The following is a 23,965-nucleotide window of genomic DNA, read 5'->3' as shown; positions in this document are numbered from 1 at the left end:
TTTCTTTTTCAGTAGTTTATAATATTAAATAGTAGAATGGTGAAGAATGAGAGGAATGATCCATATCGCTCGTTAAAGAGTGAGGAAAAATGAGAGAGACAAAACTGACCTGATGATTAACAACCATGACAATATGACATTAGCAACTAGTCTCCTTTGATTCTTTCTAAACTGAATATTCAAAAATATCAAATAAAAAGCAAATCTATACTATATATAATGTACTACCCATGGGCAAATTAAGACACATAATTTTAAGTAATTTACAAATTTTCAAACACATTGTACAACCTTAAATAGGGGCATAATAGACATTCTAACACTAAATTTTACGTTTCTTTCATATTTCTTCAAATTATTTACAACAATACCCCCTCAACTTTAATCAACATTTGGAAATTTAAAGAATAGTTACCACTTTGATCCCCCATCTTTTAACTATATATTATTTATAATTTCACTTTTAACCCAAATTCCTCCACGATTTTTAACCGGTCATAATTTTTTCATACGTTAATATTTTTTTAAATAAACTGCATTATAAAAACAAGCATTTAATTCTTTTTAATTTGAGTATGATATTGTCATAGTTTGTTTTCAGTTAAAAAAAAAATCTTACGTGTAGTCGTTTGTGGTCCGGTTTTGATGGTTTTAAACTAAGCCGTGAGCCAAGTCGTTTTTTGTCATCGAAAACTGAAACCAAACCGTTGAAAATTATAACCCAACAAAAACAAACGATTAACAATGGTTAGATTTCGGTTTCTTTTGTACTTCGCTACTAAATTGAGTTTAAAATAAGAATTCTTAATTCATGGTTTAAATGGAACGATGAGCACCCAAAAATCTCTTACGTGATTATTAAGGCCTGTATTTCCCGCTGCATCGGACGGGCACTCGTCTAGTATTAATTAATATACAAAGTCTAAAACAAATAGAAAAAATTAAGGAATCTATAAGTAACGGTACAATCCATTCCTTTCGCTTTTACTAATTATTGACCCACGTTTGTACTCGTGACGCTGCAACAGAATTAAACACACTACTCATCGTCATCATGACGTCTTCTTTCTATTTCTAATCAATTTCATTTCAATTCAAACAACTTGTTAGGGTTTGTAAATCTATCAAGTTCAAAGATGACAGAGGTTGTACTCCATGTATATGACGTCACAAACAGTGGTTCATATAACACTAACAACGCCATCCTTCAGATCAACCGGATTTTCAAAGACGGTATCGGTGTCGGTGGCATTTTTCATAGTGCCGTTCAGGTATTTATATATATGTTTTACACTAATTAGATTAGATTAATTAATATGCCAACCATCTAGGGTTTCATTACGGTTAGTTAATTGAATGTTTGGTTTCTACTTTCTAGATTCATATTGTTTAATGAATATGATTGTAGTAGAGATGTACATGATTGTTTGAATCTCAGTACATTTGCATCAGGCAGTAGAACTCACTAGGCGCTAGTCGGCAGTTGTGGCACCGGATTAATCGAATTGGAATTTTTATATGTAATTTATATTTTATATATGTACACAGTCACCTATGGAGTCGATATCACCGATGTATCATCGATAGATCGGTCCCTTGGTAAAATATCAGTGCAAAATATCGTTCCCGATATTATCGGCGATATTAACCGATATTTGACTGATATTGGACCGTTATTTAACCGATATATCACTGATTTTCCCCATATTAGTTTAATAAGTCTTAATTGTCAATTTTAGAGTTAGAGTTAGTGTTAGTGTTTTAACTTTTAAGTCTTAATCAGTTCCTACTTGCTACAATTGTTAGTGTTTTGTAAATTGCAAAAGGTTAATAGTACGAGAGTATAATAAAAGGTTAAATAGTAGAGTTGATTAATGATTGTAGTAGAGATATGACTGGTTTGAATCTCAGTACATTTGCATGACGCAGTGTTGTAGAACTTGCTACTTGCTAGGCGTCTAGTGTGGTACTGACTAGCGATTAATCGAATTGGAATGTTTATATGTAATTTATATTTTATATATGTACACACACGTTTATATGTATTTAAGTAATTTACAGAGTTTGGATGGAAATTAGCCAGTAATTTGGTCCGAGTAGTGCAATTTGGTCTGACTATGACCGACTTGGTCCAACTAGACCCGACTAGGGGCGATTTGGACGTCCTACTTGTGACTAATTTAGCCGATTAGCAAAAAATTAGTCGGTTGAACATGACTACCGACTAGTTCTGTATGTTACATTGATTAGGCTCATATGCTAACAATTTAGGGTTTCAATTTCGGTTCATATAGTTAGTTAATTTGATGTTTTGATTTTAGGTTTCTAGATTCATATTGTTTACTGAATCGTAGAGTTGATTAATGACTATAGTAGAGATATGATTGGTTTGAATCTCAGTACATTTGCATCAAGCAGTGTTGTAGAACTTGCTATGCGAGTAGGCGCCTGTCGGCCGGTGTGGTAGTGACTAGCGATTAATCAAATTGGAATTTTTATATGTAATTTATATTTTATATATATACATGTTTATATGTAATTTAGTAATTTACAGAGTTTGGCTGAAAATTGGCGGCGATTTGGTCCAACTAGACCCGTTAGGACCGACTAGCGACTAATTGGCGGCATTTTTCACAGCGGCGTTCAAGTATTTCTGTATGTTACTGTAATTAGGCTCGTGTTGTAATGATTGTAGGAAAGATATGATTGGTTTGAATCTCAGTACATTTGCATGATGCAGTGTTGTAGAACTTGCTAGGCGCCTGGTGTGGTACTGACTAGCAATTAATCGAATTGGAATGTTTATATGTAATTTATATTATATATATGTACACACACATGTTTATATGTAATTTAGTAATTTACAGCAAGTAATTTGGTCCGAGTAGTGCAATTTGGTCTGACTATGACCGACTTGGTCCAACTAGACTCGACTAGGGGCGATTTGGACCGACTAACGACTAATTTAGCCGAATAGCAGAAAATTAGTCGGTTGAACCTGACTACCGACTAGTTCTATATGTTACTGTGATTAGGCACATATGCTAACGATCTAGGGTTTCAATTTCGGTTCATATAGTTAGTTAATTTGATGTTTTGGTTTTAGGTTTCTAGATTCATCGTGTTTACTTAATCGTAGAGTTGATTAATGACTTAAGTAGAGATATGATTGGTATGAAGCAGTGTTGTAGAACTTGCTAGGCGCTAGTAGGCAGTTGTGGCACCGGATTAATCAAATTAGAATATATATATATATATATATATGTAATTAAGTAATTTACAGTGTTTGGCTGGAAATTAGACGGTGATTTGGTCCGACTAGTGGCAATTTGGTCCTACTAGATCCGTTGCGGCGATGTGGACCGACTAGCGACTAATTTAGCCGATTAGCTAAAAATTAGTCAGTTGACCTTGACTACCGACTAGTCGGCGGCTTTATTTCACAGTGCCGTTCAAGTATTTCTGTATGTTGCTGTAATTAGGCTAGTGTTGTAATGATTTAGGGTTTCAATTTTGGTTCTTATTGTTAGTTTTTGTTTATTGTATTGTTTATTGAATGTGTTAATTTTTAGGTTTCTAGATTTATCTATTTTACTTGCTTTTACTAAATTTTAGAGTTGATTAGTGAGTAGTGACTGAAGTATTGGTTTGAATCTGAGTGCATTTGCATCAAGTAATGTTGAACTTAGTTATCCCTTAGGATAGTTGTGAAAGATCATGAATTTGGGAAAGAAAGCTCTTTGTAACAGTCCATACACAATGAGTAATATTAGTGATTAACTGGTACATGGTTTGACCTATAATTGGACATTTATCAGATGAATTACCTTGTTGATGATCCTTTGGTAGTCATTACTCTTGTGGCTAGGGCTGTAAACGAACCGAACAAGGCATTGTTCATGTTCGTCTATTAATCTTTTATCAGATAAAGATAAGTGAATGGTTCACGAGCAGCTAAACCGAATGAAGTTTCTTGTTCGTGTTCCTTCATTAAGGAAATGAACTTGTTCGTGAACGATTCATGAACACAAACAATGTTTTATTTGATTTGTCTAACCGAGAATGGTCAGTGTCAACGGTTCGATCCGGCTACCAAGTTTGTGTCCAGCGTCAGGTTGATGTCACCACGTCCGTGTCCAGCGTTTCTTCCTGCCATTTCCTTGTCCGAGTACTTTCCGACTGCTCCAAGTACACTCAACTCCTCTGTCGGTCGCCTAGGGTTCGCTTACCGATCTTTGCAACCTTGCATGTGTATAAGATTTTATGAAAGTAGTCTAGTCCATCGGTAGCATCTTCACTAACCTTTGTAGTCGTACACCATATAAAACAGTAGCATCCACCTAGTATTGTAGAGAACATAATCCTAGATATCTCCTATATCTTGAAACAATGACTGCTTGACCGGGTGGATGATGGTGGCCGCCAGTTGGTATGGATCATGAAGCGGCTGAATGATAAGAAAACGTTGCTAGTGCTATTTTTGTTCGGGTCCTTGCTACTTGGAGTTGCTCTTGCAAGTCTATCATCTCGGCTTGCCTCCTTCTCATAATCTTCATCTGATGATCACTAGCCTCTTGCATTTCCTTCATTGCCGCTGTCAGGCGGAAAATTTCCTCCTTAGTCTCGGTTCCATCTTTTAACAGTCCGGAAACGTTAGCTCTCGTATAGCGCATGTAACCCACATCACGCTCCAAACAAGAAACGACAGCCGCGAGAACTCGCTCCACAGGTTCGGTTATGGGTGGTAGAGTGTTGGGGTAAGCAGGATGGTTCGGGTGAGGTAGCGGGGGAACTCGTTCGCGATAAACCATACGCCTAATCATATTAGGGTACCAATCCCAGCTAACTTCGTTTTCGCACATACCTACGGATAAGCGGTACCTCTTCGGTGCGGGAGCTTCGAGTTCCGGGACTACTCGGGGTGGCGATGCGGTAGGTAACTGCGGTTCTTTCCCATGAGCATGAGTCATCTGATCGGACGAGGATGATGGTAGAGTCGACATCCCTACAGGTAAGCCGTGTATGCGCGCGTACGAGTGAAAGAGGTAAAGAGATAAGATAACAAAGAATACACAAACATATGCAGTGTGTATTATTATAACTAATGGGTCGTCGCGGTTATAGTCTAGTATGCATGCAATTTCTAGTTCGCTATAACCAATGGCTTTGATACCAATATGTCAAACCCTCAAAATCCACTAACGGAGTTTTACCGTTAAAGGGTGTGAACTAACAGGATCGGAATCATTAGTTATAATCAAACCATAAAAATGTTTAAATGAAAATAAGTGCGGAAGCGTAAAAACCAAAAGATAAAAGTTGCGTCACGCAGAACGACTTAAAACCCCATAACAACAGTTAAAAATCAGTTTGCATAAACAAAAGCGTTTCAGATAATGCATGATCCTATACCGCGCGCCCGCCTCGGCTACCTGAGAATAACATACTAAAAGTGTCAACACGGGGTTGGTGAGTTCACAAGTTTATATAAAATAAAGCGTTTAGCGTTTGCGTTCAACGTTTTGCGTTTAGCGTTTTGCGTTACCAGATAGTGTTATGTCAATTATATATCTATAGGTAGCTAGCCTATAAAACAAGTATTACTAAGTGTTCGACACCGAAGCTGACTGTTTATCATTTGCCTTGCCACCAGGTCTATCCCGACCATGGTATGTGTTTAGCCAAGATTACACCCACTCGACCTCCAGTCGAGTTTAGCGTTGGGTGGGGTTTGTCAAACCCAGTAGTACTACTCAACAATGACTCGCTATTATCCAATATTAAACGGTTCGATGTGAATGAAGGACTTTAGTTATTGCGTTTGCCACTTAGTCTTTACAAGTGATATATAATCTATATTAACAAAATCTTAAAAGCGTTTTCGGAGTATGTTAGTGAAAAGCGTTTGAAAACAGTTTAAAAAGGGGTAAGTGAACTTACTGTTTGCGAAGTATTCCCAAAATAAATCACCAAGATGCGCGTCACAGAAAAACTCTCTCAAGCGTTCTAAAACAACAAAGAGAATTTTTCTAAGTGTCGGAATATTATCGAGTCTCTAGACCCGGCACATAATACCTATGCACACAGTATGTTTCGCGTTTCGTTTGTGAATCGTGTGTGACTTTAACAAGTACATCTGTGATACGTTGCATGTGTGAGCAAATTATTTACGTGGCATGTATTAATAATGTACATCACTAGCAATTACTCCCCGTGAGGGCAATTTGGTCAACACATGACAATTAATTAGCAATCATTCCCCTCAAGGGCAATTTGGTCAAAACTCGACAATTAATTAGCAATTACCATGTTTCATGCAACTTTTACAAAATTCAGCAACTATTTTCTTAATGACAGAATTATACTTATAAAACTAGTCTATTCCACCGATCATAGCATCTCAATTAATTTACCAAAAATCATCACAAAAACATACATGTATTAGGTTTCCAGAACATATTTTATTTTATATTTATTCCACATATGTTTCTCACAATGATCAATTTACCACAGCAAACTCATAACAGTCAAATTTATGCGTAACAGAATGTTATTTGAAATTCCTGTTAAACGAAAAATCCAATAATTGCAAGACCACTTGGGTTAGGTTCCTAACTCAACAAGTCAACTTCCAGAAGTGGAACCAACCCAATTGGTCTCGTAGTTCATGAGATATAATATTTACAAAACAACCTAACAGCAGGTCTAACAACTCAGCTTTGCACAATGTTTTTGTAAAATCATAAAGTTTAACTTTTACACGTCCAAAAATTGCAAATTTATATTCTTTAGAAACTAGACTCAACCTAGTTTACTGTAGTATCAATAATCTCAATAAATTTTCACATTTACACCCCGTTACAGTCAATTGAACATCAACAACACAATCTGTCCAGAAACTGTTTGCATCCAAACTCAACATATTAACTATCTATGGACCATAATCCGTTCATATAATACTCTAGACACCATAACCACTATCCATGCATATCAATTACACCATACATACATGGTTAGGGTTTTTATTTGATCTCAAAATCAAAGACACAACAATTAACATGTAATAATATCCATTCTAGTTATCAAATCATCATCAATACATCATCAAATCAAACAAGACATATGAACACAACTTATATACAAAAATAGGCCCTAGGGTTTTTAATTAACCCATTAAAAATCGAAATTAAGTATAAAGGATGCAAGGGATAGTCGTTTATACCTTCCTAGCACCTTAATCTTCAATCAAAAGCTTGAAAATTTGCTTGTATGTGTGTGTGTGATTGGCGGCAGCCGTGAGCAAGGGGGAGGGGGGTCCGATCGGGGTAGAGGGAGAGGAGAGAAAGAGAGGCTAGGGTTTATAATATTATTAATAATAATCATGTTACATCTAGGTCCCTCCACTTCAAATTGTTAGTTTACTTGCCCAAAGTAATTAGTTTGCATCTTGAGTTAACTTCTTAAACAATGTAATCACATAACACATAAGCCTAACACATAAATATCACATAATTATTGTTTTGACGTTTTTCGTTTATTCACTAATCGTTTGCGTTAACTCATTTGCGTTTCGGTGCAATTCCCGAAAGACTACACATGTAGTAAGTGTTAAGCGTCATTTAAACCCTAGTTTAAATGTAATAAGGTGTGCGTTATAGATTCAATGATCTTTAAGTTTGAATTGACGGAGTTGAGTTAACGGAGTTAACCTGAAATTGACGATTGTCACATCATTCCCATGTTAAAGAATTTTCATCCCGAAAATTTGAGTCAAGTCGTGATGAGTGTCTGAAAAAGTAAGAAGAATTTTCAGTTTGTCATATCATCCCCTAGTAGAAAGAAATTTCGTCCCGAAATTTAATTCATACCTCCGGTGATTTCTGACGGTTTGTCGGGTTTCGCGGTTTTCTGTGTTTGGTCAGCCCTTTAAAAAGGTGAGGATACTTTTTCATCATTTGATCCTCGCATTCCCACGTGAACTCCGGTCCACGTCTCGAACCTTAACAATTGGAATTTTGCTGTGCTTGAGTGTTTTGGTTTCCCAATCCAAAACTTCGACTGGTTCTTCAATGAAGCGTAATTGTTCGTCAATTTGCAGTTCATCCAAAGGGACTACTTGGGTTTCATCAGATAGGCATTTCTTCAAATTGGATACATGGAATACATTGTGTACGCCACTGAGTTCCGTTGGTAGGTCCATTCGGTACGCCACCGGACCAACGCGTTCCGTGATCCGGTAAGGACCAACGTATCGTGGGTTGAGTTTGTTTCGCTTCCCAAAGCGAACCACACCTTTCCAAGGTGAGACTTTGAGTAATACTTGGTCGTTCACTTGAAATTCGAGAGGTTTTCGGCGCTTGTCGGCGTAACTCTTTTGGCGATCTCGTGCTGCTGCCATGCGGTTTCGGATTGGAACAAACTTTTCCGAAGTTTCGAGTACTAGTTCTGGACCAGTGATTTGGCTGTCACCCACCTCTGCCGAGCAGAGAGGTGATCGACACTTTCGTCCGTACAACGCTTCAAACGGCGCTGCTTTAATACTTGCGTGGTAGCTGTTATTATACGAGAATTCTACCAAAGGTAAGTGAGGTTCCCAACTTTTTCCGAAATCCAACACGCATGCACGCAACATGTCCTCCAAGGTCTGAATAGTTCGTTCACTTTGCCCATCCGTCTGAGGATGGTATGCTGTGCTCATATCATGACGGGTGCCTAGTGCGCTTTGTAGTGACTTCCAAAAGTGCGAAGTGAAACGAGAATCTCGATCAGTAATGATTGAGACATGCACTCCGTGTCTAGACACTACTTCCTTCATGTAGATGCGAGTCAGCCTTTCCATCTTGTCCGATTCTTTATTCGCCAAGAAGTGTGCAGACTTAGTCAATCGGTCAACGATCACCCAGATGGTATCGCATCCCGTCGGTGTTTTGGGTAATCCCGTGATAAAATCCATTGAAATATGTTCTCATTTCCACATTGGAAGTTCCGGTTGTTGTATCGGGCCAGATGGTTTCTGATATTCTATTTTGACTCTTACACAAGTCAAGCATTTGCTCACGTAGGTGGCAATGTCGGCTTTCATGTTTGGCCACCAGTAAAGTACCTTTAAGTCATGGTACATTTTATCTGAGCCGGGGTGGATGGAATATCGGGACTTGTGAGCTTCGTCCATCACTAGAGTTCTCAACTCTCCGTATCGTGGAACCCAAATCCGGTTTTCAAAATATCGGACCCCGTCCGATTTGGTTTCAAGTTGCTTGCTCATGCCCCGCATGAGTTCTGATGGAAGATTATCATCTTTTAAAGCTTCGAGTTGGGCAACGCGAATCTGATCGGGTAAGTTGGTATGAATCGTGAGTTGTGATGCTCGCACTCGCCTGGGTTTATCTGTTTCTTTTCTGCTGAGAGCGTCGGCCACTACATTGGCCTTGCCAGGGTGGTACTTGATGGCACAATCATAATCTTTAAGCAGCTCGACCCAACGACGCTGTCGCATGTTCAGCTCCTTCTGATCGTAGATATGCTGGAGACTCTTGTGGTCGGTGTAAATGGTAAACTTGGTACCGTACAAGTAATGCCTCCATATCTTAAGGGCAAACACCACAGCTCCGAGTTCCAAGTCATGGGTCGTGTAGTTCTTCTCGTGAATCCGTAGTTGTCGAGAGGCATAAGCTATAACCTTCTCGAGTTGCATCAGCACACAACCGAGACCTTGTATCGATGCGTCACAGTGTACCTCGAAATTCTCCGTTCCCTCGGGGAGGGCTAGAATAGGGGCGCTACATAGTTTGGTTTTCAACAGTTGAAAAGCGGATTCTTGCGCGTCACCCCAATTGTACTTAGTACCCTTGTGAGTCAAAGCGGTGAGAGGTTGTGCAATCTTTGAAATTCCCTCGATGAAACGCCGGTAGTAGCCGGCCAGCCCAAGGAATTGCCGCACCTCAGTCGGAGTCTTAGGTGCTTCCCAGTTTTTGATGGCCTCTACCTTACCGGGATCGACATGGATACCGTTCTCGTTAATCACATGTCCTAAAAAGTGAACCTCGCGAAGCCAAAACTCACATTTCGAGAGTTTTGCGTACAGTTGTTCCTTCTTCAATAATTCCAGAATTACCCTTAAGTGTTCCTCGTGGTCAGCCTTGTCCTTGGAGTAGACGAGAATATCATCGATAAATACAATCACAACTTGTCGAGGTACGCCTTGCATACTCGATTCATGAGATCCATAAATACGGCTGGTGCGTTGGTCAAGCCAAAAGGCATAACCGAAAACTCGTAGTGACCATACCGTGTTCTGAAAGCCGTCTTTGAAATATCTTCCTTGCGCACTCTTAGTTGATGGTAACCAGACCGCAGATCGATCTTCGAGTAATAACTTGATCCTTGAAGCTGGTCAAACAGATCATCAATTCGGGGTAAATGATAACGGTTCTTGACCGTCACCTTGTTCAACTCCCGGTAGTCGATGCACATGCGAAAAGTCCCGTCCTTCTTTCGGACAAATAAGACAGGGGCTCCCCATGGCGATGAGCTAGGTCGGATAAAACCTTTATCCAATAAATCTTGCAACTTAGTGGACAATTCCTGAAGCTCCGCCGGTGCGAGCCGATACGGGGCTCGTGCTATGGGTGCTGCACCGGGGGTCAATTCGATTTGGAACTCGACTTGTCGAATAGGTGGGAGTCCAGGCAAATTCTCCGGGAAGACTTCTGGAAAAATCTCGCACAATCGGTATGTCTTCGATTTGTTTCTCCTCCGCGGGTTTCTCGACAATATGGGCTAAAATCGCCGGATGACCCTTTCGTAAATATTTCTGTGCCTTCATGAGGGCGATGACGTTGGTGGTCATGCCGCTCTTCTCGCCCTGGATCGAAATGATCTCGCCGGAAGGGGTAGTAATGTGGACTATCTTGTCGTGACATATAATCTCCGCTCGGTTCTCGGATAACCAGTCCATGCCGACCACGACATCGAAACTATCAAGCGTAAAAGGAATAAGGTCGATATCAAAAACATGACCTGACAGTTTTAACTTACATCCCGCAAGTACATGAGTCGTTACTATAGTCTTACCGTCAGCTAATTCAACAGGAAACTTAGCATCTAACGGGGTTGGAGTTAAGTCTAAGAGTTGGCTAAAGGCTTTCGACACAAAACTCCTATCAGCTCCAGTGTCAAACAATACAGAAGCAAAACAATCGTTCACAGGGAACTTACCAGTCACCACGTACGGATCATTGCGGGCTTGACCCGACCCAATAACAAAAGCCCTTCCTTTACCATTGTTTCCACCACCACTGCCACTTCCATTACCTCCATTGTTGTCGTTCTGTTTCAGCTTAGGGCAGTCTTTCTTAAAATGTCACTCTTGTCCACACTTAAAACATCCCTTGGTTGTCATGGGTGGTTTAGGAGCACCCTTTTCCGCAAGGTCTCCTCTACATTCCTTTGCCTGGTGACCCATCTTTCCGCATCTCAGACACTTGACACGGTCACACGGGCCAACATGATGATAGTTACACCTGTTGCACTTCGGATATCTACCAGCATAGCCGCTCGAAACCCTGCCCGCTACCGTTGTTAATGTTGTTGTGACCCTGATGGTTGAAACTCCGGGTGAATTCGGGCTTACGGTAGTGGTGTTGCTGTGGGGGGTTCGAGGATGAGGATCTGGTGTTGTCAAACTTTCTCTTTCCGCTGTTCGGGTTGCTGTTGCTGTTGTTGTTGTCAGTGTTCGGGTTGTCACGGGCTTTAGGGACTGAACCTCTAGGTGGTAGCGCACCTTGGGTCACTGCCTGATCCGTCAGTTTGTGAGCTAACCGGATCGCTTGTTGAATCGTGGTTGGTCTGGAAGACGTCACCATGCCCTGAATCTGTGGTGCTAACCCATCAATATACATTTCAATTCTCTTACTCGGCGGATCTACCATCCGCGGACACATCACAGCTAACTCGTGAGAACGGGTAGTGTAGGCTTCGATTTCTGAACCCACCATCTTCAATGACCAAAACTCGGATTCCAACTTTGCAATCTCCTCTCTCGGACAGTACTCTTCTCGCATCATGTTTTTGAACTCCTCCCAGTTCATCGCGTTAGCCAGTTCCAATCCAAGAATCTGTACGTTCGAATTCCACCAAGTGAGGCAGAATCTTCAAGTGTTCCAGCAGCAAATTTGACCCTACTGGCGGGTGGACAGTTACACATCTCAAACGCCGATTCGGCCTTCTCAGCCCAACGCAGGAAGCCTATAGCTCCCACAGTGCCCTTAAACGTACTGGGCTTGTAGTCAAGGTACACGTTCCTATTGGACCTCCAGCTTGGTTCTGGACATGTGCGGCTAGAGCGGCCGCCGCATGGTCGTTCAGCAGAGTTTGGAGTTTTGCTGCAGTCAGGTTGATGTCACCACGTCCGTGTCCAGCGTTTCTTCCTGCCATTTCCTTGTCCGAGTACTTTCCGACTGCTCCAAGTACACTCAACTCCTCTGTCGGTCGCCTAGGGTTCGCTTACCGATCTTTGCAACCTTGCATGTGTATAAGATTTTATGAAAGTAGTCTAGTCCATCGGTAGCATCTTCACTAACCTTTGTAGTCGTACACCATATAAAACAGTAGCATCCACCTAGTATTGTAGAGAACATAATCCTAGATATCTCCTATATCTTGAAACAATGACTGCTTGACCGGGTGGATGATGGTGGCCGCCGGTTGGTATGGATCATGAAGCGGCTGGATGATAAGAAAACGTTGCTAGTGCTATTTCTGTTCGGGTCCTTGCTACTTGGAGTTGCTCTTGCAAGTCTATCATCTCGGCTTGCCTCCTTCTCATAATCTTCATCTGATGATCACTAGCCTCTTGGATTTCCTTCATTGCCGCTGTCAGGCGGAAAATTTCCTCCTTAGTCTCGGTTCCATCTTTTAACAGTCCGGAAATGTTAGCTCTCGTATAGCGCATGTAACCCACATCACGCTCCAAACTAGAAACGACAGCCGCGAGAACTCGCTCCACAGGTTCGGTTATGGGTGGTAGAGTGTTGGGGTAAGCAGGATGGTTCGGGTGAGGTAGCGGGGGAACTCGTTCGCGATAAACCATACGCCTAATCATATTAGGGTACCAATCCCAGCTAACTTCGTTTTCGCACATGCCTCCGGATAAGCGGTACCTCTTCGGTGCAGGAGCTTCGAGTTCCGGGACTACTCGGGGTGGCGATGCGGTAGGTAACTGCGGTTCTTTCCCATGAGCATGAGTCATCTGATCGGACGAGGATGATGGTAGAGTCGACATCCCTACAGGTAAGCCGTGTATGCGCGCGTACGAGTGAAAGAGGTAAAGAGATAAGATAACAAAGACTACACAAACATATGCAGTGCGTATTATTATAACTAATGGGTCGTCGCGGTTATAGTCTAGTATGCATGCAATTTCTAGTTCGCTATAACCAATGGCTTTGATACCAATCTGTCACACCCTCAAAATCCACTAACGGAGTTTTACCGTTAAAGGGTGTGAACTAACAGGATCGGAATCATTAGTTATAATCAAACCATAAAAATGTTTAAATGAAAATAAATGCGGAAGCGTAAAAACCAAAAGATAAAAGTTGTGTCACGCAGGACGACTTAAAACCCCATAACAACAGTTAAAAATCAGTTTGCATAAAGAAAAGCGTTTCAGATAATGCATGATCCTATACCGCGCGCCCGCCACGGCTACCTGAGAATAACATACTAAAAGTGTCAACACGAGGTTGGTGAGTTCACAAGTTTATATAAAATAAAGCGTTTAGCGTTTGCGTTCAGCGTTTTGCGTTTAGCGTTTTGCGTTCAGCGTTTTACGTTACCAGATAGTGTTATGTCAATTATATATCTATAGGTAGCTAGCCTATAAAACAAGTATTACTAAGTGTTCGACACCGAAGCTGACTGTTTATCATTTGCCTTGCCACCAGGTCTATCCCGACCATGGTATGTGTTTAGCCAAGATTACACCCACTCGACCTCCAGTCGAGTTTAGCGTTGGGTGGGGTTTGTCAAACCCAGTAGTACTACTCAACAATGACTCGCTATTATCCAATATTAAACGGTTCGATGTGAATGAAGGACTTTAGTTATTGCGTTTGCCACTTAGTCTTTACAAGTGATATATAATCTATATTAACAAAATCTTAAAAGCGTTTTCGGAGTATGTTAGTGAAAAGCATTTGAAAACAGTTTAAAAAGGGGTAAGTGAACTTACTGTTTGCGAAGTATTCCCAAAATAAATCACCAAGATGCGCGTCACAGAAAAACTCTCTCAAGCGTTCTAAAACAACAAAGAGAATTTTTCTAAGTGTCGGAATATTATCGAGTCTCTAGACCCGGCACATAATACCTATGCACACAGTATGTTTCGTGTTTCGTTTGTGAATCGTGTGTGACTTTAACAAGTACATCTGTGATACGTTGCATGTGTGAGCAAATTATTTACGTGGCATGTATTAATAATGTACATCACTAGCAATTACTCCCCGTGAGGGCAATTTGGTCAACACATGACAATAAATTAGCAATCATTCCCCTCAAGGGCAATTTGGTCAAAACTCGACAATTAATTAGCAATTACCATGTTTCATGCAACTTTTACAAAATTCAGCAACTATTTTCTTAATGACAGAATTATACTTGTAAAACTAGTCTATTCCACCGATCATAGCATCTCAATTAATTTACCAAAAATCATCACAAAAGCATACATGTATTAGGTTTCTAGAACATATTTTATTTTATTTTTATTCCACATATGTTTCTCACAATGATCAATTTACCACAACAAACTCATAACAGTCAAATTTATGCGTAACAGAATGTTATTTGAAATTCCTGTTAAACGAAAAATCCAATAATTGCAAGACCACTTGGGTTAGGTTCCTAACTCAACAAGTCAACTTCCAGAAGTGGAACCAACCCAATTGGTCTCGTAGTTCATGAGATATAATATTTACAAAACAACCTAACAGCAGGTCTAACAACTCAGCTTTGCACAACGTTTTTGTAAAATCATAAAGGTTAACTTTTACACGTCCAAAAATTGCAAATTTATATTCTTTAGAAACTAGACTCAACCTAGTTTACTGTAGTATCAATAATCTCAATCAATTTTCACATTTACACCCCGTTACAGTCAATTGAACATCAACAACACAATCTGTCCAGAAACTGTTTGCATCCAAACTCAACATATTAACTATCTATGGACCATAATCCGTTCATATAACACTCTAGACACCATAACCACTATCCATGCATATCAATTACACCATACATACATGGTTAGGGTTTTTATTTGATCTCAAAATCAAAGACACGACAATTAACATGTAATAATATCCATTCTAGTTATCAAATCATCATCAATACATCATCAAATCAAACAAGACATATGAACACAACTTATATACAAAAATAGGCCCTAGGGTTTTTAATTAACCCATTAAAAATCGAAATTAAGTATAAAGGATGCAAGGGATAGTCGTTTATACCTTCCTAGCACCTTAATCTTCAATCAAAAGCTTGAAAATTTGCTTGTATGTGTGTGTGTGATTGGCGGCAGCCGTGAGCAAGGGGGGAGGGGGGGGGGGTCCGATCGGGGTAGAGGGAGAGGAGAGAAAGAGAGGCTAGGGTTTATAATATTATTAATAATAATCATGTTACATCTAGGTCCCTCCACTTCAAATTGTTAGTTTACTAGCCCAAAGTAATTAGTTTGCATCTTGAGTTAACTTCTTAAACAATGTAATCACATAACACATAAATATCACATAATTATTGTTTTGACGTTTTTCGTTTATTCACTAATCGTTTACGTCAACCCGTTTGCGTTTCGGTGCAATTCCCGAAAGACTACACATGTAGTAAGTGTTAAGCGTCATTTAAACCCTAGTTTAAATGTTATAAGGTGTGCGTTATAGATTCAATGATCTTTAAGTTTGAATTGACGGAGTTGAGTTAACGGAGTTAACCTGAAATTGACGATTGTCACAGTTTTGAGTGTTTCTATGCCGACCTAACTTTACTTTTTTTTTAATCTTTTTATAAATGAATATAGTTCAGACAAGCTAAAACCGAGAATGTGACAGCTAGCAAAGTGGCATATCGGTTTCTTGCAGGCATCGGTTCAAACAATGCCAACAATACCGCCCCGGGATCTCCAGATTCCCCGGGCAGTACGAACAGAAACGGACCTAAATTCCAACAACCTGCTTGGTTTAAAAGTCTCGTGTCTGCTGGAGCAAAACCATCAAGTAGTGCTACAATTGAAAATGTAGACAACCAAGTTCAGTAACCGCAGCAGCAAAGACAAGAGAAACAGCAACCCTGAGGTCACATGAGATGTAAGACAGTGTCGTGCAGCCTGTTTGTGTACTGGTTATATAGGCACAGGGTAAACCTTCTGTGTTATTCGTTTGTGGATTTGTCATGGTTCCTTCCATTCTTGCACAAAGTTTCTTTGAACTAAATCGACTGTAATTTTGTCATTCTCTTCTCTATTTTCTTGGGTACATAACATAATATGCTATTTGTAGTCTTCATGAAAAAAGTTTCACTTTGGGCTTGAGGATTTTGAAGGTGCATATTTGGTTTCTTAACATGAAGTTAGTTTAAAAAGGTGTGCCTGATCCGTGGGGCGCATGGGCATCCAGTTAAAACTCGGGTTCCTGTGGATATAATCATTGAGGGAGGGAGATACAAGAAATAAACATACACGCTTATCATAGAATTATCACTGAGACATTTGAGACACCCCTGAATAATATACAAGAGTCATTATAATCCCACATGTTTAATATATTTTTAAGTTTAAGCATCTTTAACCATTTTTCTAACTATAATATTCTATCAATGAAGCTATTATTTCTAAGACTAACATTAACTATTAAAAAATGGAAAAAGAGTTTTGGGGGAGGTGTGGACAAACCAGCAATGATCTTCAATTTAACTATGAAGGCGTTCGGGTTTTATCATGACCGAGTCTTCAGGTGGCTTAATGAAAAAAGATTGGGATCTTTGTAATCTCCAATTCAAACCTGATGGCGTCCGGGTTTTATCATCAGTGGGCCTTTGTACGATTGGGTTTTCCACAACTGGGTTGGGCCTCGGCGGTGACCTTTTGCCATTGGGTCACCCGATAGTTACGGGGTATTTAGACAATTATTCATTTTGTTGCCCACATAAATTTCAAGTACCATAGAATAAAAAGTTAATTAATAAAGAATTATTTTTGAGTGAATAAGTTTTTGCAATTTATAGGGTTTGAACCCATGACTCGAGCTGAGCTTGGGACAAGTTTGGCTCGGTTATGAAAGTGAGCCAACTCAGTTCAGGTTGTTTCAAATCATGTTTTGTAACTAGTTTTATTCAAGCTTTTATCGAACGAGACACGAACTTATTTAAACAACCTTAGTTTCGTCCACCCGGAAATATAATCTCCACTTTGGCTCAATTTCCTTTTTGGCTTAGGTTCTTTTAGTAAAGTACTTCTATTATTATAAAAATCTTAAATATATATATATTTTTTTTTTTTTGAAAATTGACTTTCATTAAAAACAGACACAACCAACGACTATCACCAAGACGGAGAAAGACGCTGAAAACCAAAAACCAAAACCAACGATCACGTTACATCAAATAAACACCAACTTTTCCAATCCACTACCCCTATCTTAGATCTATTTTTGTACCAAAGAAAACCCAAAGATTTTATGTCCGCAACCATTTCTGCCACCTTAGTGTTCTTGCCCGAAAAAATCTTTTCATTCCTAGCCCGCCAAATCCTCCAACAAGTAATGATGACAATTCCATGAATAATCAATCTTTTATTCCCCGTCGCACCACAAACCTTATGCACTTCCACCAAATCATTGACATGAAAAACAAAAGATCTAGGGATGTTGCACCATGAACCAATCGCATTCCAAACGGCCATAGAAATGAAACACCCGGTTAACAAGTGCTCGAGCGATTCCTCATTACTTTCACATAAAGCGCAACTATGATCATCACAATACAAATGACGTCTAGCTAAAGCCTGCTTGGTTGGAAGGCTATCCAGAACGGCCCTCCACATAAAAATATTACATTTTTTCGGGACCCAATTGCTCCATTGGAAACTGGAACTCCCAGCATCCTCAACGGACCGCACCATCCATCTTTTAATCGCCGAAACCTCGAACTCTTTGCAGCTACCAACCGCCCAAGACCATGAATCTTCACGGTCAACCATCACCACCTCTTGAAGGAGATCTTCCAACTCCTGCTTCTCGAACACCTCCTGTTGGGAGCAAGGAGCTCTAAGCCAATCCCACACAATGCGACTAGAAGATCCAGTGACCACCAACCGATCAGCTAACAAGACATTTTTATGTTTTTCTACCGCATATAAGGACGGATACTTGTCCATAACCGGCGCCGAACCCAACCACAAATCCGTCCAAAACCGAACTTGGCGACCATTCCCAACTGTGGCCCGGATCACTCTATTAAAACCCACACCATCAACCTTAAATTTGTTCCAGAACATAACACAATTCTTCCAAACCCCGGGAACTCCATTATTAACCGGAGCAAGCCCCCAACAGCGCGAGGACCCGTGAATAGACAACACTACTCTTCTCCACATCGCGTGCTGATCATTTAGAAATCTCCCAAGCCATTTAGTAATCAGCGCTTGATTATTAACCTCTAAACGAGCGATACCTAAACCCCCTTCTTTTATAGGTTTGGTGACTACCTCCCAAGCCACCCATGACATCTTCCTCACTTCATCCGAACCACCCCATAAGAACCTTCTCATCAAAGCTTCTAAATCATTGGTAACCTTCTTGGGTGCCTTAAAAAGCGAAAAATAATAAGTGGGAAGACTATCCAGCACCGATTTAATAAGGGTTAACCGACCAGCCATAGATAACGAATTAACTTTCCATTTAGATAGCCTCTTCTTGAACTTGGACACAACCGGTTCCCAATTAACCACCCTATTCATGTTAGCGCCAACCATAATCCCTAGATAAGAAAACGGGATTCTACCCGGCTTACAACCCATGAAACCGGCTTGGATATCGATCTCACCATCTTCTACACCTACTCCAAATAACACTGATTTATGGAGATTAATCTTTAGCCCCGAACACAAGTAAAATATGCGAAGAATACGTTTCAAGTTATCAAAATTAAAAGAAGACCACTCTCCCATAATCATAGCATCATCCGCATAAAAAAGATGGGATAAAGTAGGACCTTCATTAGGAAGAGTAATACCATGAAACGCACCTATATCACAGGCTTGTTTCAACATACCTGAAAAAGCCTCCATCAGAATAATAAAAAGAAAAGGCGATAGCGGGTCACCTTGACGAATGCCTTTATGACATCCAAATTCGAATGTAGGAGACCCATTAACAAGAACAGACGATCTGCTCGCCAACAAGATACCACTAATCCAATCGCACCAAACCGAAGGAAAACCCATCTGAGAAAGAACCGACAACAAGAACTCCCAATTCACATTATCAAAGGATTTATCGAAGTCAATCTTGAACATAAAAATTCTTCTTTCCCTCTTCTTAGCCCAAGCAATAACCTCATTAGCCACCAAAGGGCCATCAAGAATATATCTCCCGGATAAGAAAGCCGACTGATGTTCTGAGACAATCATATTCATAACCGTTTTGAGTCGATTCACTAACACCTTCGACACAGTCTTTAAAATACAACCAATGAGACTTATCGGTCTAAAATCCCCCAAAGAAGACGGATTGTTTACCTTAGGAATTAAGGTGATAAAAGACGAACCAACCCCCGAGCAAAAACTTTTAACCTTATGAAAATGATCAAGAATATCCACAAAATCCTTCTCGAACAACTCCCAATAAAACCGAATGAACCTAAAATTAAAACCATCCGGCCCAGGAGCTTTGTCACCACCGCAATCAAAAACCGCCTTCTTGATCTCATGCACGGAAAAATCACTGATCAAAAAATCCGCCTCCACCGAAGACAAGACCGAAAACCCATATCCAATCAACCGAGGCCGATGTGTAATAGATTCTTTAAACTTACCAGCAAAGAATCGCAAAACTTCCTTTTTAATGAGAACCGGGTTTGTTTCCCACGCCCCATTCACTTCCAAACCCGGAAAATAATTTGAAGCTTTACGTTTATTAATAAAACCGTGAAAAAATCGAGAATTTTCGTCTCCATGAATCGCCCAATTACACCGAGCCTTTTGCTTCAAATCCCGGTAATAATGATTATCCAACTCGCCTAGCCGTCTTTTAATTTCGCTTAAAGACCATGTCTCTTCTTCCAACAAATCCCGGACCTCCAAGGTTTGGTCCAAGTCACGCAACTCTTGCTCCAATAAAACCCTTTCCTCCTTTTCTTTGGCTTTACAATCGATCGCCCATCTAGTGATAGCAGCACGCAAAGCTTTAAATTTATACAGCAATCTCGCGTCCGGAGAACCATGAAACGAGCCATCAACAAGCGTCTTCTTAACCAACGTCCCAAAATCCTCTCTACCGAGCCATGAATTGAAAAACCTAAACGGTTTGGGACCATAGTTCTTGGAAGAACCAATTTTCAAAACCAACGGACTATGATCCGGCTTATTCCTTTCGAGAGCAATATACTCCGCACACGGCCATTCCATAAAGAAATCCCAATTAACGAAGATTCTGTCAATACGGCTTAATTTATTTCCTGCGACAAAAGTAAAACGCCTCCCTTTCAAGGAGTACTCGTGAAGATTCGAATCATCAATGAAGTCGTTAAACTCATTGGCCTCACCCACATTAAACAAAGAATTCCGCCTATCCTCAGCACACCGAACCGAGTTAAAATCTCCTGCCACAATCCACCTCCCATTACCCTCCTCGATCAAATCACGAATTTCCCCCCAAAGAGCTCGTTTAGTAACTAGATTTTGAGGAGAATAAACATTGAGAATATGATACGAGCTCCTCTTTCCTTTCACAGTGCCCGAAACTAGAAGCCAATTATTATTCTTGACCACCCTTTCCATACGAAAGACTTGAGAATCCCAGATCGATAATAACCCACCCGACCTTCCAGATGAAGGAACCCAATCAAAAGAATACTCACCATAACCCCAAAACCGTCCCACATCCACAGAATCCAAGGAAACAAATTGCGACTCTTGTAAGACAATAAAACTAACCTCGTGATGGACTCGAAGACCTCGAATCCAATCGGCTTTGCTAGAACTCCCTAACCCACGAATGTTCAGAGAAAAAACATTCATTGAACACCTTCTTGATAGCCTTCGGAAACAAGAACCTCTTTAACATTAGAAACAAAATCTTGCAAATTCTCAACGCCTAACGCCTTACTCAGCTCAATGGTCTTCTCCAACTCCACCTCAATCGGACCTTGGTGTTGCACCGGATCTATACCTCTACCATTCATCGAGGCCTCCGCAGTCTCTCCCTCGATGTCTCGAACCACCTCCGTATTAGTAGACATCCCTTTGTTAAGATCCGGTGTTAAGAACACTCCTTCAACACCTGTCTCGTTACCCCTAGTAACATCCGAAGGCACGTGCATAATACCGATAAACCTATCAAGATCAAACATATCTTTATCCTCCCTTGGTCTCTTCTTAGGACGCTCCCTAGAACCACTACCCCCACTCCGATTAGAAAATAAAGATTTCCGTCTGAACTTCTTATGTCCCTTGCCTTTCAACACAGAAACATTAGTACTATCAACGTTACCATTCTCAACCGCCTCCTCATTAGAAAGATCATAAGAGTTCGAAAATTCACCGACCATCACGTTAGAATTATCGTTCACACAACCATCCAACCCATTAACAGCATGTTCCCTGACAGAAAACTCATTAGCTTGAGAACATTCGCCCTCTTCACGATGCACATTATGGGACTCATCCTGCACGATATTATCATCACACTTATCCTCCTCCGGTAAAACGGAACCATCATCCTCTTCATACTCTACTACACATTCCGGTATCCATTCCCCTACATCTTCATCTACCCACACTTTAAAAATTTTTCCCCTCCAATTAATGTCCACCCGATCCACAATCCGTTTGCACTCTTTACTCAACACACCGATGAGAGTATACGATAAGTTGTTTTCATCACCTGATAAGGAAGCCGATTGAACCACCTTGCCAAATCTGCTTCCAATCAAATCGAATACCTCGTCTAACACCAACTGAGCCGGAACCCCATGAACTTGGAGCCAGGCTATCCGACCCTCCTCCACTCCATTTCTATCAGACCAAGGTTCTAAAAACTCAAACCAGTCTGACCATTTGTCTTTGTTATTCAGGAAGGCATCCCTATCCCCACTAACGTAGAATACCAACACCACTGAAAGCCCTCCCAGATACTTAATCTCTAATGATCTCCAACCATGCTTCCGAACCAACTTTTTCAGAGACGTTAACGTGTGAAGATTCACCACCCTCCCCGTAAGAGCACATCCCTTCCAATGAGAAAACCGTTCCACCGAATCATCCACCTTAATCTCATCTACTTTGTTCCGATTTAACAAGGAATCAACAAAGGAACGCCCATTACCAACTGATGCATAGGGAACCCCATTCCTATCGGATCCTTCGGAACTAAGTTTTGTTTGACCACTAGGTTTTGCATGACTATAAACAGGAACCGAAGCCGTCTTCCTCCTATTACCAGAATCGGGTCTATGTAGATTCCCACCATCCACAAACCGAGCAATCGCAATAAACAACTTATACGAACCGATCCATACGTCTGATAACTCATCTCCCAACCGATTGACATCTTTCACCTCGGAAAACGATACAAAAGCAAACCTCTTGCCCCATTTATCCAGCTTCCTAGCTATATAGGAACCTTCGTAACGACCAAAACTACCCATAACATCTTTTAAGTCTTGCGAAGAACACTTTGGGGGAAGATTTGAGACAAAAAACTTCGATAAAACCTTGTTATTACCTTGAGCCTGATGACCATTCCGTTTCCCTTTCCGATTACGTGGATGTTCCCATTCTTCTGAATCCATGCCGCCGAGGATCGTGGTCAAAGCAGCAGGGTTGGAGGCTGGGCGGTTTTCCCGGTGAGATGTGGTGGTGGCTGAGGTGAGGCGGAGAGCCGGTTTTCCGGCTGGGTCGGGACGGCGACTGTGGAGGGTGGTGGCTGACTGTGGAGGGTGGTGGCTGAGTGGCTGGGTCGGGGCGGCAACTGTGGAGGGAGGTGGCTGAGGTGGGAGTTCCCGGAGAGATGTGGTGGTGGCTGAGTGGCGGAGAGTTTTCCGGCTGGGACGGTGGCGGCGACTGTAATCGGTGAGAGAAGAGGGTTTTCCGGTGAGTTGTGGTGGCTGAAGGAAGAGTGGCGGCGGTGTGGTGGAAGAGGGTTTTCCGGTGTGTTGGCAGAGGTGTGGTGGAAGAGAGATGTGGTGGCTGAGGTGAGATGTGGTGGCTGAGGTGAGGTGGAGGGGAGGATTTTCCGGTGAGAGGGAATAGTGGCGGCGGTCGGGGGTAGGGTTACGGGAGGGAGTCGGGGGTAGGGTTACGGGAGGGAGGGAGAAAGTGTATGAATATCTTGAGATAATTAAAAATCTTAAATATATGTAAACAAAATCTCCCTATATCTTTTAATACATCATATTGATTTATTTATAAATAAAGGTTTCTCATGCATTTGTCTCGACTTCACGGGTATGGGTCTCATCAAACTCAGACTGCTCTTAAACGAGTTATAACATCCCATTAAATTGAAAATTAACCTCACCAAATATTTGATATAAAAATATAAATAGAGATATACTAAACATTTATATCTAATTAAAAAAAGTATTAATATATAATTAAAAAACAATTTTATAGTAATAAAGATAAGCGATCATGAGTCTCACCAAAATCATAACTTTTAAATCGAGTTGTAACATCTCATTTATTTGT

General features: G+C 40.8%; 1 protein-coding gene across 1 annotated transcript; it reads left to right on the top strand.

Moving 5' to 3' along the window:
* Positions 1-1,136: 1,136 nt before the first annotated feature.
* On the top strand, positions 1,137-16,318 carry LOC143572268 (uncharacterized). Its single transcript, XM_077057472.1, has 2 exons — positions 1,137-1,271; positions 16,082-16,318. Exons 1-2 carry the CDS (start codon positions 1,137-1,139, stop codon positions 16,316-16,318), a joined length of 372 nt encoding a protein of 123 aa, XP_076913587.1.
* Positions 16,319-23,965: the final 7,647 nt, after the last annotated feature.

This window comes from Bidens hawaiensis, unplaced genomic scaffold (assembly GCF_021521415.1).
Source record: "Bidens hawaiensis isolate Kalapana, Puna unplaced genomic scaffold, B.hawaiensis_p1.1 tig00025785_1, whole genome shotgun sequence".
Taxonomy (NCBI): Eukaryota; Viridiplantae; Streptophyta; class Magnoliopsida; order Asterales; family Asteraceae; genus Bidens; species Bidens hawaiensis.
The sequence above is the reverse complement of the archived record's forward strand: the minus strand, read 5'-3'. Positions and strand labels throughout refer to the sequence as shown.

What these genes read in the sequence shown, in the direction of transcription:
- LOC143572268 (XM_077057472.1), top strand. Translation starts at nt 1,137, where the DNA reads ATGACAGAGGTTGTACTCCATGTATATGACGTCACAAACAGTGGTTCA. An exon ending in TTTTTCATAGTGCCGTTCAG is followed by an intron (nt 1,272 to 16,081) that starts GTATTTATATAT and finishes AAATGAATATAG; the next exon opens with TTCAGACAAGCTAAAACCGA.